General features: G+C 45.8%; 1 protein-coding gene across 2 annotated transcripts in view; it reads left to right on the forward strand.

The window, feature by feature from the left end:
• Positions 1-15,000, forward strand: part of efna5b (ephrin-A5b) — a 62,132-nt gene that overhangs the window by 34,772 nt on the left and 12,360 nt on the right. For both annotated transcript variants that reach the window (XM_056592468.1, XM_056592469.1), the window contains exon 2: positions 10,417-10,709. In XM_056592468.1, coding sequence (XP_056448443.1) covers positions 10,417-10,709 — 293 coding nt within the window. The remainder of the gene's footprint in view (positions 1-10,416; positions 10,710-15,000) is intronic.

The raw sequence follows: 15,000 nt of genomic DNA on the forward strand, positions 1-15,000 counted from the left end.
ATACGTGGGCAATGCTGTAGCCCCTTATCTCTGTGTACTCGTTCAGTTGACTTCATCTCTCCGAGAGGCTGTGCTGTTTAGCTAAGCGACCCGGAGTTATGCAAGTTATTACGGAAGGACACACAGTGCTCTACCAGGAGGGTACTGTTGGTGTTTGTCCAACCCTCAGCAGGCCATTCACAGCTTGTTCCTATTCTCAGCTAAACATCGTGACCCATAAGTGTGTGTTCTGCCATCTTATTTGTGCCGTGTAAAACAAATACCGTTGTTCTGAAGTCAGTGGGGAGTTAGTTATATTCTTTGTTAGCTTACTGTTTCCTTCCTCCCTCTGTGTCTCCCCTTTTCTTTGTCTTTGTCTCTCTCCATCTCTAATAACTTTGTGGGGTCCACGTTTTACACGACTCAGGGCCAGTTTCATTGTTTCGACTCTGTAGCTGATGCCAAATAGCTTGTCACCATAAAACAATGAATTATGATAAATGGCAATCCTGCCACCCACCCAATGATGCGGGCGTATTAATTGGCACTAACACAGAATGTGTGACCGTGCACAAGACCGGCATGCATAAACACACCAAAGGGCGTGCACTTTCATAGGGCAAAGATGTATTGTTGATGTGTGCCACTCACACACTCATTTAAAAAACATTTATATTTGTTTATTTGACAGTGACAGTACACATTACAAACATTCCTATAATGTGTCAGAGTTAGCCTGGAATGTTAGTTTACATCTGCCTGGTCAGGACATCACTGGCCAGGTCATAGCGCATAGTGTGACTGCCTTCCTCCTGCTCTCTGTGTCTATCACTATGTGGTTCTCCCTCCTTGTTAGGATGCCATACAGTATTTACAGTGGGATGGCAATGTCTTCGGGGCAGTGATGATTCAGGAGGAAGCCCTGGGGTTGACAGGATATCGGGGGACGTTGCATTTTTGGCTGACTTCCTTGGCAACAAGACATAAAGCAATCCCTTTACACACAGATGCCCGCACAGACAGACACACACACACGCACGCACGCACGCACACACACACACACACACACACACACACACACACACACACACACACACACACACACACACAAACACACACACACACACACACACACACACACACACACACACACACACACACACACACACACACACACACACACGCGCGCGCGCAAACACACAAGTCCATACACGTTTGCGCGCACACACATGCAAATATCCCAAAACAACGATATGAACTGTTCCTTCGCTCGATTCAAAAGTAAATGGGCTCAGAGGAAGTACGTGCCTGTGTTACTTTTGTTTTTGCTCTTGATCTTCGAGAAGCTGACACAATCTAGATCAAACGCTCACAATGGTAACCATACATCAAACCCCCTCACTCGGCTACCAACCTAGAACAAGAACTCTTCTGTCACCGCCTATGATTTACTGACTCTTTCCCCCCACGGGGCAAAACGAGGTCTTGGAGACATAAATGGGAATGAGAAATGAATATAGTTAGCAGCACTGTCAAGGGTGGTAGTGTGTGTGTGTGTGTGTGCGTGTGTGTGTGTGTGTGTGTGTGTGTGTGTGTGTGTGTGTGTGTGTGTGTGTGTGTGTGTGTGTGTGTGTGTGTGTGTGTGTGTGTGTGTGTGTGTTTGGGAGTTGGGAAAAGAGGACGAGGTTGAGACAGTATATACCTGACTCATTGGAGGGAGGGCGAGGGAGAGAGAGAGTTCGAGAGAGTCAGACAGGTAGACATGAAGACAAACAGAGAGACTGATAGAAATGCAGGGAGACAAACAAACAGAGAGCCAGACAGACTAAGAGTCCAGAGAGACAGGTAAACAGGTAGACAGACAGACAGACAGGTTGACATTCACGCAGACAGAAAGGTAGACAGGCAGACAGAGTCCAGACAGACAGGTTGACGTGCAGAGAGACAGACTGAGAGTCCAGACAGACAGTCAGCCAGAGTTAAACGAAAGGCTCTCAGACAGACAGATCTACCCACCGACTACAGATGCAGTGTGGGTGGGGACCTCGTGGCAGAGAGTACATAGAAGGCAAGGGGAGAGCAGAGGGATATGACGGAATGCACAAGCCTGTCCAACTGGGCCTCTGGACCGGGCCATATATTATCACCATATATTATCCTTGCTCGGCCACCTGCTGCGATGCTACAGCAACACTAGATGTGATACTGTGATACGCCTGCGGCTACGTGTGTGGTGTGTGTGTGTGTGTGTCTGTGCGTGTCTGTTTGGGAGGGGGAATTCCGTAAAGGTGTCTACCATCCGCATGTTCCTGCATTCATACAAGCCTTACCCTCCGTGTGTGCTCATGTCGAGGGGGTGACATCAGTAATACGGGACATCCTATAGGTCTGATCCTCCTGGGAGAGCCCCCCCAAGGAGCAGTAAGTCTAGAGGCCAGTTAGTCAGGGAGGAATGTTGCTGTCAGGCTAGACAGCAGATGAGACTGTCTCACATGCCCCTCCTCTGACTTCACCAAGCTATCTCTCTCCCGCTCTCTCCCTGTCCATGTCTCTCTGTCCATGTCTCCTCTCTCTCTCTATGTCTCTCTATCTCTCTCTCTGTGTCTCTGCCTCTCGCTCTCTGTTTCTCTCTGTCTCTATGGCTCTGTCTGTGTGTCTATCTGTCTCTCTGTGTCTCTCTGACTCCCTTTCTGTCTGGATCTCTCTTACACTATTCTCTCGTACGCTCTCCCTCTCTCTCTCTCTCTCTCTCTCTCTCTCTCCCTCTCTCTCTCCTCTCTCTCTCTCTCTCTCTCTCTCTCTCTCTCTCTCTCTCTCTCTCTCTCTCTCTCTCTCTCTCTCTCTCTCTCTCTCTCTCTCTCTCTCTCTCTCTCTCTCTCTATTAGGTGGAGAGGCTTGTCTACCTCTGGCCTCTCCGGCCCTTGCGTCCCTCTTTGTCTTTTTGTCTCTCTATCTATCTCTCTTCATCTCTCGCCACTCTTTGTCTCTGGGGGTGTCTGGCTGGGTACCAAGGTATCAGAGGTTAGAGCCCTCCGCTGCCATCTATACACTTTGAACACCGGCATGTGAAATGCATTGTTCGCTGACACGGGCTCTGAACTATGTCGAGAAGACTCATCTATCAAAGAGACACTGTGAATTTTAACAGGACACCTCTGATCCACCCCACTCATACAACGGGTTGAAACCCCCTTAACTTCAGCCTCAACACGCAACACGGGTTCAGTCCAAAGCGTCCTCGTAGAGTTTTCACCCTTCTTTGACACAATTCGTATTCACAATGTTTGTATGCAAAATGATATAATGTATGCATATCACCCATTGTATAATTGCATTACAATGGTAATAGTTTCAAAGTCCTTGACTTTTAAAGGCATGGGAACATTACAAGAATGTGAATCAGAAAGAAGGGAAAACAACACACTGCGATTTAAACTAGTAACTCTCTCCCCACACTTCATCTCTAGCTGTTCTTATTTTCGTTCCAGAGTAAACACACGCAATTATCTATCCACTCCACTCAACACCATCCACCTCCTACCCATCTCTCTCTCTCTCTCTCTCTCTCTCTCTCTCTCCCCTCTTTCTCTCAAACGCTCTCTCTCTCTGTCATTCTCTCTCTCGCTCCTTCCCTCGCCCTCCCTCTCTCTCTCTCTCTCTCTCTCGGTTTTCCATCAACCCAATCATGTACAATTATAAAATGAGTTACCATCATTTCCAGACTAGTGCAAAAATGTATGCAGTGTTTGTGTCCACGTTTGTGTTTCAGTTAGATGATAAAGATGTACTTATTGCGTAGTTCAGCCAGAGTTCATAATTTGCCATTTGTCATGAGAAATGTTTTCTCTCTGGATTTAAATCATTGTACGCACACACACACACACACACACACACACACACACACACACACACACACACACACACACACACACACACACACACACACACACACACACACACACACACACACACACACACACACACACACACACACACACACACACACACACACACACACACACACACGATCCTAGTATTAGAAGGATTATGTGGTTTTTGAGTGACATTTGCAAACGTTGAGGGAGTGACAAAACAAGTATTCAACAAAAGTTCTCCAGACGAAAATACAAAATTCTATACAGAGTTGCTATGGTGACACAATGTGACTGGTCCTTTGAAACAAGCAAGTTTGTCACAGTTATTTTATAATACTATTATACTGACACTACAATGCTGTTAATGTAAAAAATAGAAGCCATGGATACCTAAAAATATGATTGGAAATGTGACAACAATATATTTTACAGCACTTTTACACTGATTCTTCTCAGAGTCCATTGTAAAAGTTTTTATTCAGTGAGTTTGATTGGTTGTTAAATAAAAAATGGACAATGTGCAAGTAACCAATGCCGTTTCAGTATAAAAAATATTAGATTGAAGGTCATGTCATGTTTTAGTAGTAATTGGCATATGATCATGATCATATTGTCATTTATATTAATTAGTGTAACAGCATGTCTGAATACTTTGATTGCTGAATATTTTACTGAAGATCTCAGTAATATGTGGACTCATATGCTCATACCTTGGATGATTAACAATGAGTCCATTTCTTGAGGCTTTCATCAATCTTTCTGTCTTTCATACACGTGTGCGCATGCATGTGTGTGTTTTCGCTTGTGTGTGACCAACAATACATAAAAATGTATACGTCCAAACTAGCCAGCCTGCTTTTTTTTTTAAATGTGTGGGGGGTTCACCCTGGTTTTGTGTTTGTGTGCATTTATGTGTGTGTGTGTGTGTGTGTGTGTGTGTGTGTGTGTGTGTGTGTGTGTGTGTGTGTGTGTGTGTGTGTGTGTGTGTGTGTGTGTGTGTGTGTGTGTGTGTGTGTGTGTGTGTGTGTGTGTGTGTGTGTGTGTGTGTGTGTGTGTGCAGCACTGTCAGTGGGCTGTGTAATTGAAATGGAAATGAGCCAATCACACACTGCAGTGGCACCACATTCACTTAACTGCTGCAGCACTTCTCAGCCCTCATTTTGTTTGTGACTATGTCCGTGTATGTATGTGTGTATGCAACATGTATGTGTGTCTGTGTTGTGTATGTGTGTGTTTCTGTGTGTGTGTTTCTGTGTGTTTGTGTCTATGGGTTCACGTGGGTGAGAGAGTTGTGGTGCTTAAAATTATGTTTCTTGCTGTACATCTTAACTAGATTTGAAATTCGTTTTTTTCCCTTCGTTGCTGTGTTTACTTTAAAAGTCAATACAAAGTCAGGATAAATCAGATCGGATCGCATCAAATCAAGCCAGACCCTTTATCCTGTGCAGTTTGACAGGAAAAAAATGCCCTTGGCAAGGTTTTAGCCAATTATCATCATGCAACACTTTAATAGAAATCCTGTTTACATAACCAAAGGCCCTTTCTTTACATGACATCAAAGGAAATATAACTCACACACTCTCACTTACTAAAAAGCACATGCACAGTTAGTCACTCACTAACCTCTTTACATTCCCGCATATACTCATAATTCACATAACACACACCCTCTCTCTCACACACACACACACACACACACACACACACACACACACACACACACACACCCGCAGAACCATGCACCCTCTCTTGTAGTCCCCGCACCACCCATCCTGTGCCTGCCTAAGTGCTGTGACCCACGGTTCTCTGGGAACAGCTGTGGCATAACAGAGACGTGCAATTATCACCATTTGACAATTAGCCTGCCATCCAGCTCTGCTCCTTAATTACCCCATATACTACAAGCAGCCCATGGCTGTCATACTCCCCATGCCTGCCTGATAGCCCGAATGGGCAAAGTCTCACGCTCATATACTTAATGTGATATACCACGTGTGTGTGTGGGTGTGAGTGTGTGTGTGAATGCATGTGTGTGTGTGTGTGCATGTGTCGGTGTGTTAGTGTGTATGGCCTCAACCGTACATATGCACAAATAATGATTGCATGTGTTCATGATTGCACCAAGGCACGCAACCTCCGCCCTCAAATGTGCAAACATGTGTGCGTTATTGGTAAATGCATTCATAGAAGAAACCAAAGGCTGGACAACTCGCAGCTTTTACCCTGTTATTTGCAACGTGCCTTAGCTTTTATCCAGGAGACTGAACATAAGGACACACACACACACACACATACACATCCGCGTGCGTGCCCACACACACACACACACACACACACACACACACACACACACACACACACACACACACACACACAAATACCGATGTACAGACAGACACAATTGCCTTCTCTAAGCGAGAATTAATTTACATTCTCTTTGTGCGAGATGAATTGGTATTCACGGCAGCGTTATCTTAGCCGCTGCTCTGTCTCTATCGACCCCCAACGTTCATCTATCCCTTCCCCCAACTCGTTCTCCCTCACTCACTCTCTCTCTCCGCTGTGTCTCAGCCAGGCCCTCTTTACTGCTTATTCCACTCTTTATGATGCTTAGAAAAGACGCCACTGTCCGGCCCCCACTTGATTTACATTCCTGCGCCGCTCAATTGCCTCCCGGTGCGGGTTTGTACCACACAGAGCCCTAATGTATGTTTGAATACATGTCCACTCTGGGCTGACGAACCATTTCCGCTTTTCCGCTGAACTGCAGAAAGTGTTTATATTTAAGTCCGGCGGTCGCTCCAGAAGGCAAGAGCTACAAACAAGTCGGTCTCCACTCTCTCGCTCTCCACCCGCCCGGTGTCCTTGGTGTTTCGCATTGACCAAGAGCACGATGTTCTTCCTCCAAAAAAAATGAATCCGTACTGGAATAAATTGTTGCGCATGGATGTTATAGTTTTGGACTATGACTTCATACCGTGTGGTTTGTCCTCTTCATAGGGTGCCATTCAGCACTATTTATGTCTTTGTGCAATGGGTGTGAAAGAAGAGTGTGTGTGTTGCATGTATAACGGTGGGTACTGTTGGTGTGTGTACGCACACATTATGGGTGTGTGTACACACACCCATAGTACCCCATAGTGCTACAAATGCCGGTCCTGTCCCCTTTTTATGTGCTCACTCACCCGAACATCCTCTGGTTCATTTGCAGTCCGCACCACCAACCACTGTTCTGACTGCTCAGGCAGGCAGAGAAGGGCAGCTGAAATGCACACACACAGACACACAACCCCCCCCCCCCCCCCCCCCCCACACACACACACACACACACACACACAACCCCCCACACACACACACACACACACACACACACACACACACACACACACACACACACACACACACACACACACACACTCATACACACATACACACAAACAAATACAAACATACGTACACTAGAGCTTATAGGAGCAGTAAAGGGTGTGAACGTGTGTTTATGTGTGTGTTATGTGTATGTGTGTGTGTGTGTGTGTGTGTGTGTGTGTGTGTGTGTGTGTGTGTGTGTGTGTGTGTGTGTGTGTGTGTGTGTGTGTGTGTGTGAGTGTATGTGTGTTAATGGAAGGATGTGGCCATTAAGTCAGTGACATTTTTAAGCAGTGAGGGGGAGGAGGAGGCTGGACCTTTGCTGACATGTTTTAAATGAGATGTTACAGATGAGTTGCTCCACGCCTTAGCGATAAACACACAGACACACACGCGCACACACAGACACACAAAAACACACACACACACACACACACACACACACACACACACACACACACACACACACACACACACACACACACACACACACACACACACACACACACACACACACACACACACACACACACACACACACACACGCAGACACAGGCTAGGGTATTTATTTTCCACATGTTAACAAACACAGGATTATCTTCCTCTATCAAAACCCAAACGCACACACATACACAGACACAGGCGAGTGCTGATAAATATGGAGAGAAGGGAACCTTGGACAGAGGACAGATGTGGTTGTAGGAGGTCATTCTTCATCTAATTGACTTAATGTGACTTTTATTATCTGACCCCTGCCAGGAACCATTAGATGACATATAAGAAAACCCACTAGATGGTATTTCACTCATATTTCCTTGTGATTTGATCATGATTTGATTCCACCAAATGTGGCTTTGCATTAACTGTATCAGCAGTTCAATATTGTGTTTCTGAGAACATCAACATACTCGAAGAGATGGCGCATCCATCTTCGGGTTAGCTAGGAATGTTTCAACAAATGGAATGAAATATGGGATAACAGATTGAGAGAAATAAATAAATACGTGGCTCGGGCCTAAAGACATGGCACGCTCTGTTTCTACTGATGAATCGATCCTCAAGATTAATCCTCAGGAATAAATAATTGATTCCATTATATTGTTTATTCAGGGTGCTTTGTTTGGGTGGGGGCTACGGGGTGTTGGTCCCAACGCAATGTCAAAATGTTATTTTCTCTCTGTTAAATTTGTCTCTATATTTTTGTGTGTCTGTGGGTGGGAGAGAGAGAGAGAGAGAGAGAGAGAGAGAGAGAGAGAGAGAGAGAGAGAGAGAGAGAGAGAGAGAGAGAGAGACAGAGCGAGAGAGAGAGAGAGAGAGAGAGAGAGAGAGAGAGAGAGAGAGAGAGAGAGAGAGAGCTACACACACACACACACAAGGAGAGAGAGAGAGAATGTGTGTGTGTGTGTGTGTGCTTTGAGCTAAATGGAAGGCGTTGCGTTCCTGGGGTGAGTGTTTACAGGTGTGAAATGTTTACTCTGCAAACGTGGCCCACTGTGACCCCAGGGCCATAGTCAACCTGTCTCAAAATGTGCAGCCAGCCACTCACTACAGGTAGAGAGAGGTAGAGAACGATAGGCATAGACAGGTAGAGAGAGGAGGATAGCGAGAGAAAGAGGTAGAGAGAGAGAGAGAGAGAGAGAGAGAGAGTGAGAGAGAGAGAGAGAGAGAGAGAAGAGAGAGAGAGAGAGAGAGAGAGAGAGAGAGAGAGAGAGAGAGAGAGAGAGAGAGAGAGAGAGAGAGAGAGAGAGAGAGAGAGAGCTGGAGCAAGGGAGACAGGGGAGAAACACATGGCAAGTAATTACACTATTTTAGGGAGGCAGGGAAATTCCTCAGCTGAGAGAGATCTATGGGCAACTGAATGGACACAAGTAGGGCTTGTGTGTGTGAGCATGTGTGTGTCTCTGCGTGTGTCTTTGTGCATGGCATGTCCCACTTGCTTTATGTCTGTCTACTTGCATTTAGTCTCAACACAAGATGTTGTTGTACGTTAGTTAAACCTTTATTGGTAACGCATGCTTGTCTATGTGCATATGTGTCTGCACATGTGAAATGAATGGGCAATGTAAGGGCCGTTTGCCGTTCATTTGAATATTCACATTCAATCGTGCAATGTGTGGCCGCTGTGCAACCGATGTGGGACCTCACATCACAACCACGAGAAACAGCCAGACTCTACCTTCTCATTAAATGTGTTTGGACCATCTCATATACTGCCACTCATGAGCACTTTGCACTTAGTTTGAGCTTCTCCGCATCTCAGTATGGTTGGCGTTGCTTAAATTGTTTTTCCCTTGGAAGTCGCTCAGTTTTCTGAGTGACTGAAAAATAATGTATTCTCAGAGTTTGACCCCTTCAGTTTGGTTTAAATGTGAGCGCAAGGGAGTGTAAATACGTGTTGCCAAACGACAGATTTATAGACTGGTCGACGGACATTTGTTGAAGCGAGTAGATGCGACGTGTGTAAGGAATGTTTGGAGATCAAACATGCGGTCGCTTCTTGAGTGCTGTATCCGAAGGCAATGCACTTTCCACGTACCACACGTACGAAACCACCACAGAGTTTACATGTCACCTGGCCTGCACTTGAGTTAGGGCTATTTTGTGTTGTGAATGTTGTAAGGTGGATGAACCCCTTGTTCTTTTCATATGTGGATCAAGTGTGTGCGACTGAGCCCTCATTAAGACAAATTGCCTGTGATGGTAAAAGCCATTCGGGGTGATGGTGGTGGGGGGGGTTGACATTCTCAGAGCTGTGTTTAAACATGTTCTTCTAACGAAACGGAAAATTACTTTGCGTTTTCTTCAAGATGATCCATTTCAGGGCCTTTTTTTTGATGATCATGTCCATGTTGCAAATATTACTGATAATACGGTATCACGATTAAAATCTCGAAGAATCAATTCACATTTCTATTCCTGACACTCCGCATCTGCTTATTCCCTCCCTAATATCAGATTTCCTGGGGAATTCATGAAAAGTCTAAATATGTCATGCTGTCTCACTCTGTGCCCATTTATGGTCGTAGTTTCGGGGTTCAAACCACATCTTTCCCATGACCTGATGTCCGCCACAGACCTCCGACTGTAACCTTAAAAAAAAAAAACTTTATTATTTGTCTTTGGTCTTCGTAACGTATTCCGCCACCTTGCCTGTCACCTAATCGCACTGTTCCCTTTGTCCCCTCTCCCCTGGCAGGTTCCACCGCAGCGACTACCACATCGACGTCTGCATCAACGACTACCTGGACGTGTACTGTCCCCACTACGAGGACTCGGTGCCGGTGGAGCGGGCCGAGCGCTACGTCCTGTACATGGTCAACTACGACGGCTACAGCACGTGCGACCACACCGCCAAGGGCTTCAAGCGCTGGGAGTGCAACCGGCCGCACTCCCCCAATGGGCCGCTCAAGTTCTCCGAGAAGTTCCAGCTCTTCACCCCCTTCTCCCTGGGCTTCGAGTTCCGCCCGGGCAGAGAGTACTACTACATCTGTGAGTCAGGCCCCGCGCGGTCCAAGGTCACACACACACACGCGTGCCCACGCGTGCATTAACGCACGCACACACACACACACACACACACACACACACACACACACACACACACACACACACACACACACACACAGACACACACACACACACACAAAAGCAGACAAACACACACACACACATACACAAACAGACAATCACATACACAAACAGACAATCACACACACACACACACACACACACACACACACACACACACACACACACACACACACACACCACACACACATAAACACACACACACACACACACACACACACACACACACACACACACACCACACACACATAAACACACACACACACACACACACACACACACACACGCGCGCACGCACGCACGCACGCACGCACGCACGCACGCACGCACGCACGCACACACACCCACCCACAAACTTGTGTATGCATCTACACACACCACAGTCCACATACACGTACACACGGTTACAAGCGTACACACACACACACATGCACACACGCACATATTTATCTCTGCACAAACATGCATATGCACACACACACATTGCAGGGGCAGAAGACGTATACTTGGCTGTAACAAAACACCTCTTCAAGCCCAGCCCAAGTAGAGAGCCTTACTGCATTTGTAAGTCGGCTTGCAAACGCACATGAATGCATATAAAAACAAAACACATGCACAGACACCCTAACCACACACACACATACACACACCCACACACAGTATAAGAGCAGCAGGCTTATACTTAAAGGTATCAAAACACAGCTTTTACATTTCTTCTCCATGAAGGGTGTTGGAGGGATTATCGCGGCCCCCTTAATGTTGCGGCATTTGGGCCGAGCTCCTCACACCGCTCCCCTCCGCACTGGAATGTTCTTTCCTAAAATGGCAATGGAATCTGAGAGGAAGTCCGAACGGAGATAGGGTTTATAACGTTGTAGATCTCTTTACCCCTGCGCAGAACAATACAACACTCCATCTGTCATAACGACAGCCACCCTGTCTCCAGTGAAACACATCACCTCATCCAGAGGTTTTTGCGCTCAACGTTAACTTGTCTGCCTCTCGGCCCAGAGGAACGCGTTCCGGCAGGGGCTCTGTCTGAAGCCGGCCGCCCCTGGGAAATTAGCTTTTTATCAAAGCAAGGTAGCGCGGTCAAACCCAGCCAAAGACTTTCCTCCTCCTACTGTGGAACGCACGCAGGATAAAGCAGCCCCTGAAAAAATATATAGAGTTTGCCAGGCGTAGAAATCAGAGTCAGCGGCCATCATTTGTCCTGATGTCCCCTCACAATACCCACTCAGGGGGGTCGTTTGGCTGTTATGCGGAGCCGTATCGATAGCATTCCAGATCATGCGCGGGGCATTTGATATCATGGGAGTAATGTTAGAGCCTGACGCGGAGTAATACATCCTCCCAGAATGTGAGCCCTGAGGACTGGGAGCGATTGGTCCGTGTGTGTGTGTGTGTGTTTCTGTGTGTTTGTGTGTTTGTCGACGCGCACAAATACCGCGATATCAATCAAGCCGTGCCGACGTATCAGTTTTAGCAGTTAGCGCTGTCCTACTTAAGGCTGTCATTGCGAGAAGGCCCCCTCTGTAGTAGTTTACGGTGCTGTCGTCCACCCTTTCCCCATTCTACTCCCTATACCTCGATCCCGTCTCTCTTTCCATATCCGCTACTCTCTCCTCCTGTCCGCGTCGCTCTCGGTTTGTCCGTAGGCTATCTGCCGGATTTTCGTCTCCGTCTTTGTCGCGGTATACATCTCTATGTGTCCGACCGTGTCTCCCCCTCTCTTTTTCTTTCTCTTTCCTCCTCCGTGTCCCTCTCTGTCTGTCTCTCTCCCCAACGCTGTGAGGAGTCTGGGTGATTGCTGCAGGGACCGGGGACCCGAGTGGGCTGCGGGGTCCGCACATCCATCCTCTGTTTTTCTGAATTGAGAGCACTTTTATGAAGCAGTTAATTTGACAGCCAGCCAAGGCCCTACTATCTTTTATTAATTTCACCTGTTTTTTCTGCTCTTCCGCAAGTTCACCATAGGACACCCGGGTGAGACCGAAATAAATCCTCGCAAAACAACAAGACAACTGTTGTTCTCATGGTGAATAAATGTTTTCCATCACCGCTTTTCTTTGTTTTTTTCGTTCCTTCAGACTTTACAGACAGGGCGTTACGTTTTTAAGGTTCTTAACAAGCAGATGGTCGGCCATTTGTCTGGTTACAAGTAAGTATGTTTATCTTGGGCTTATGGAGCCTATTTGCATTGGCGAACGGGCCAAATGAGATAAGGAGTAAAAAAAAAAGAAAAGCAATAAAAGACGAAGTCTCACGATTTGTGGCCCAGATGGGGGTTAGTGAAAGGTCAGACAATTCATCCACTACCTCAGTCGTGATATTTTATTTTATTTTTTCCCGTCTCCGTTGAGAGATGCCTGTCCTGAGGGTTGGATTAAATTACATCAGGACAGACAGGACTTCCATGAAGCACATCCATTCGGTTGTAGCGCGCGCCGTATTGGTTTAGTGGCCTGCGGCGTCGGTCATTGGCTATTGAGTGATTCTAGTGTGTGTCTTCTGTGTCCACGGAAACGGATATTAAAGTCATCCACCATGAAGCCGCCTGACGTCAGGCTTCCTTATATCGTTGTGTCCTCGTGGCCGCGGTGAACATTCATAAGACTTGAGGGGAGAAAGGCTGATTGAGTGGACTGTCAGAAGATTTCACTTAATATTATATACTGATCGACCGACCGATTGGTGGACAGGCAGACAGACAGACTGAGGGACGTTGTATTATAGGGTTGGTGGTGGAATCGATTCATCTGCGTATTGGGATTCTTCGCTTCCGCAGTACTAAACATCATCAGGTTGACTAAATTTGGGGTGGGGAAAAAGCCAGAAATATCAATGTCACCTTAGTTTTAATATATGAATGGTACTCGTCCTACAGAGGGCGCTATAGTCTATTTACATATAGTTAATTTGTAGCTGCTTTATTCTGTTCTGTTTAGCCACTTATATTAAACAATGATGGACACTGATTGATCTGCAAAACCTGAACCCCAACGTTGAACCAACACGTTAAACCACACCAAAGATGAAATCGCAGAAGAAAACGTAGAAATCGTATCGCAGTTATCATATCAGAACTCAACCATCGTATCGTGAACTCCCTCCCGATAACCGTCCCTTTTGTATTATTGTCAGCATATAACATAACCTTGACTTATTTTTTTGAGAAATTGTATTATGTTTGAAATGGAATAAATCTCATCTCCAAACAAAAAACATGCCCCTTCCGTGTTATGAAGGACAGTCTAAACCCATTACCAATACAGTCATTGAACAGCTTCTTATGCTGTCCAGCTCTCATTATAAGCCTGAAACCCTAATATTGAAGCTTGATTGCCATGTCATTATTGTGGTTTCTCATAATTGCTCCTAACGAGCCCACAAAATGTGTTGTCATCAGCCAATCTGAAAAATAATAGTGGTCGGTAATAGCAAAGAATGGGTACAGATTGAAATGTGCTCTCTTTTTTTCTGTTTTCCATTCACAGTGAATTAAGATGATATAGCATGGCCCGTTCCGACACGTTGACCGCAAGCAGTAAAGCTTACAGGCTTACAAACATTGGGGTCACAGTTGACCCAGTCGAACAAGTAGGAGACGGACGTGACCTTTGGGTGCTATTTGGTTATCGTTGTTGATGTATCATAGTTCAGGGCTACTGTAGCGGGGCTAATTGAGAAAATAGCATGCATCATTAGCCGCCGAAGCAGGCTAAACTAGCAACCTGCGGCGCAAAATAAAACCATTACCGGGGATATATCCTGAACCAAAGGTCACCGCAGAGATACATGTACATAACGGAAACAAGTTTTGGAAACACTGTGTATCATATTAATTTGTTTATCAGAGACAGGCCAGCACCTAGCCAGGCCGTTCCATGAGGTTATGCATCTCATCTCATTTTGTTATTAACTCTAGAAATAAATTACATTTTTTTTAATGCTATAAAAGGATAAATTATTGTTTATACAGTGTATATATTAAATCTAACCACATCATATCTTATCCTCATTTCACCATTATCTTCATCCTTCATTCGTGAAGGCAATTTATTTTTCACATAAATAAAGATATCAGATCTATTTATTCCAGAACAGAAAGGATTGCATGTAGATTGCACCCTCATACCCCATAAAACATCATTTATCGCGCCAGTGTTTCTCACGGCTCATCCTAACCAAA

The sequence above is a fragment of the Gadus chalcogrammus genome, chromosome 6 (genome assembly GCF_026213295.1).
Source record: "Gadus chalcogrammus isolate NIFS_2021 chromosome 6, NIFS_Gcha_1.0, whole genome shotgun sequence".
Lineage (NCBI taxonomy): Eukaryota > Metazoa > Chordata > Actinopteri > Gadiformes > Gadidae > Gadus > Gadus chalcogrammus.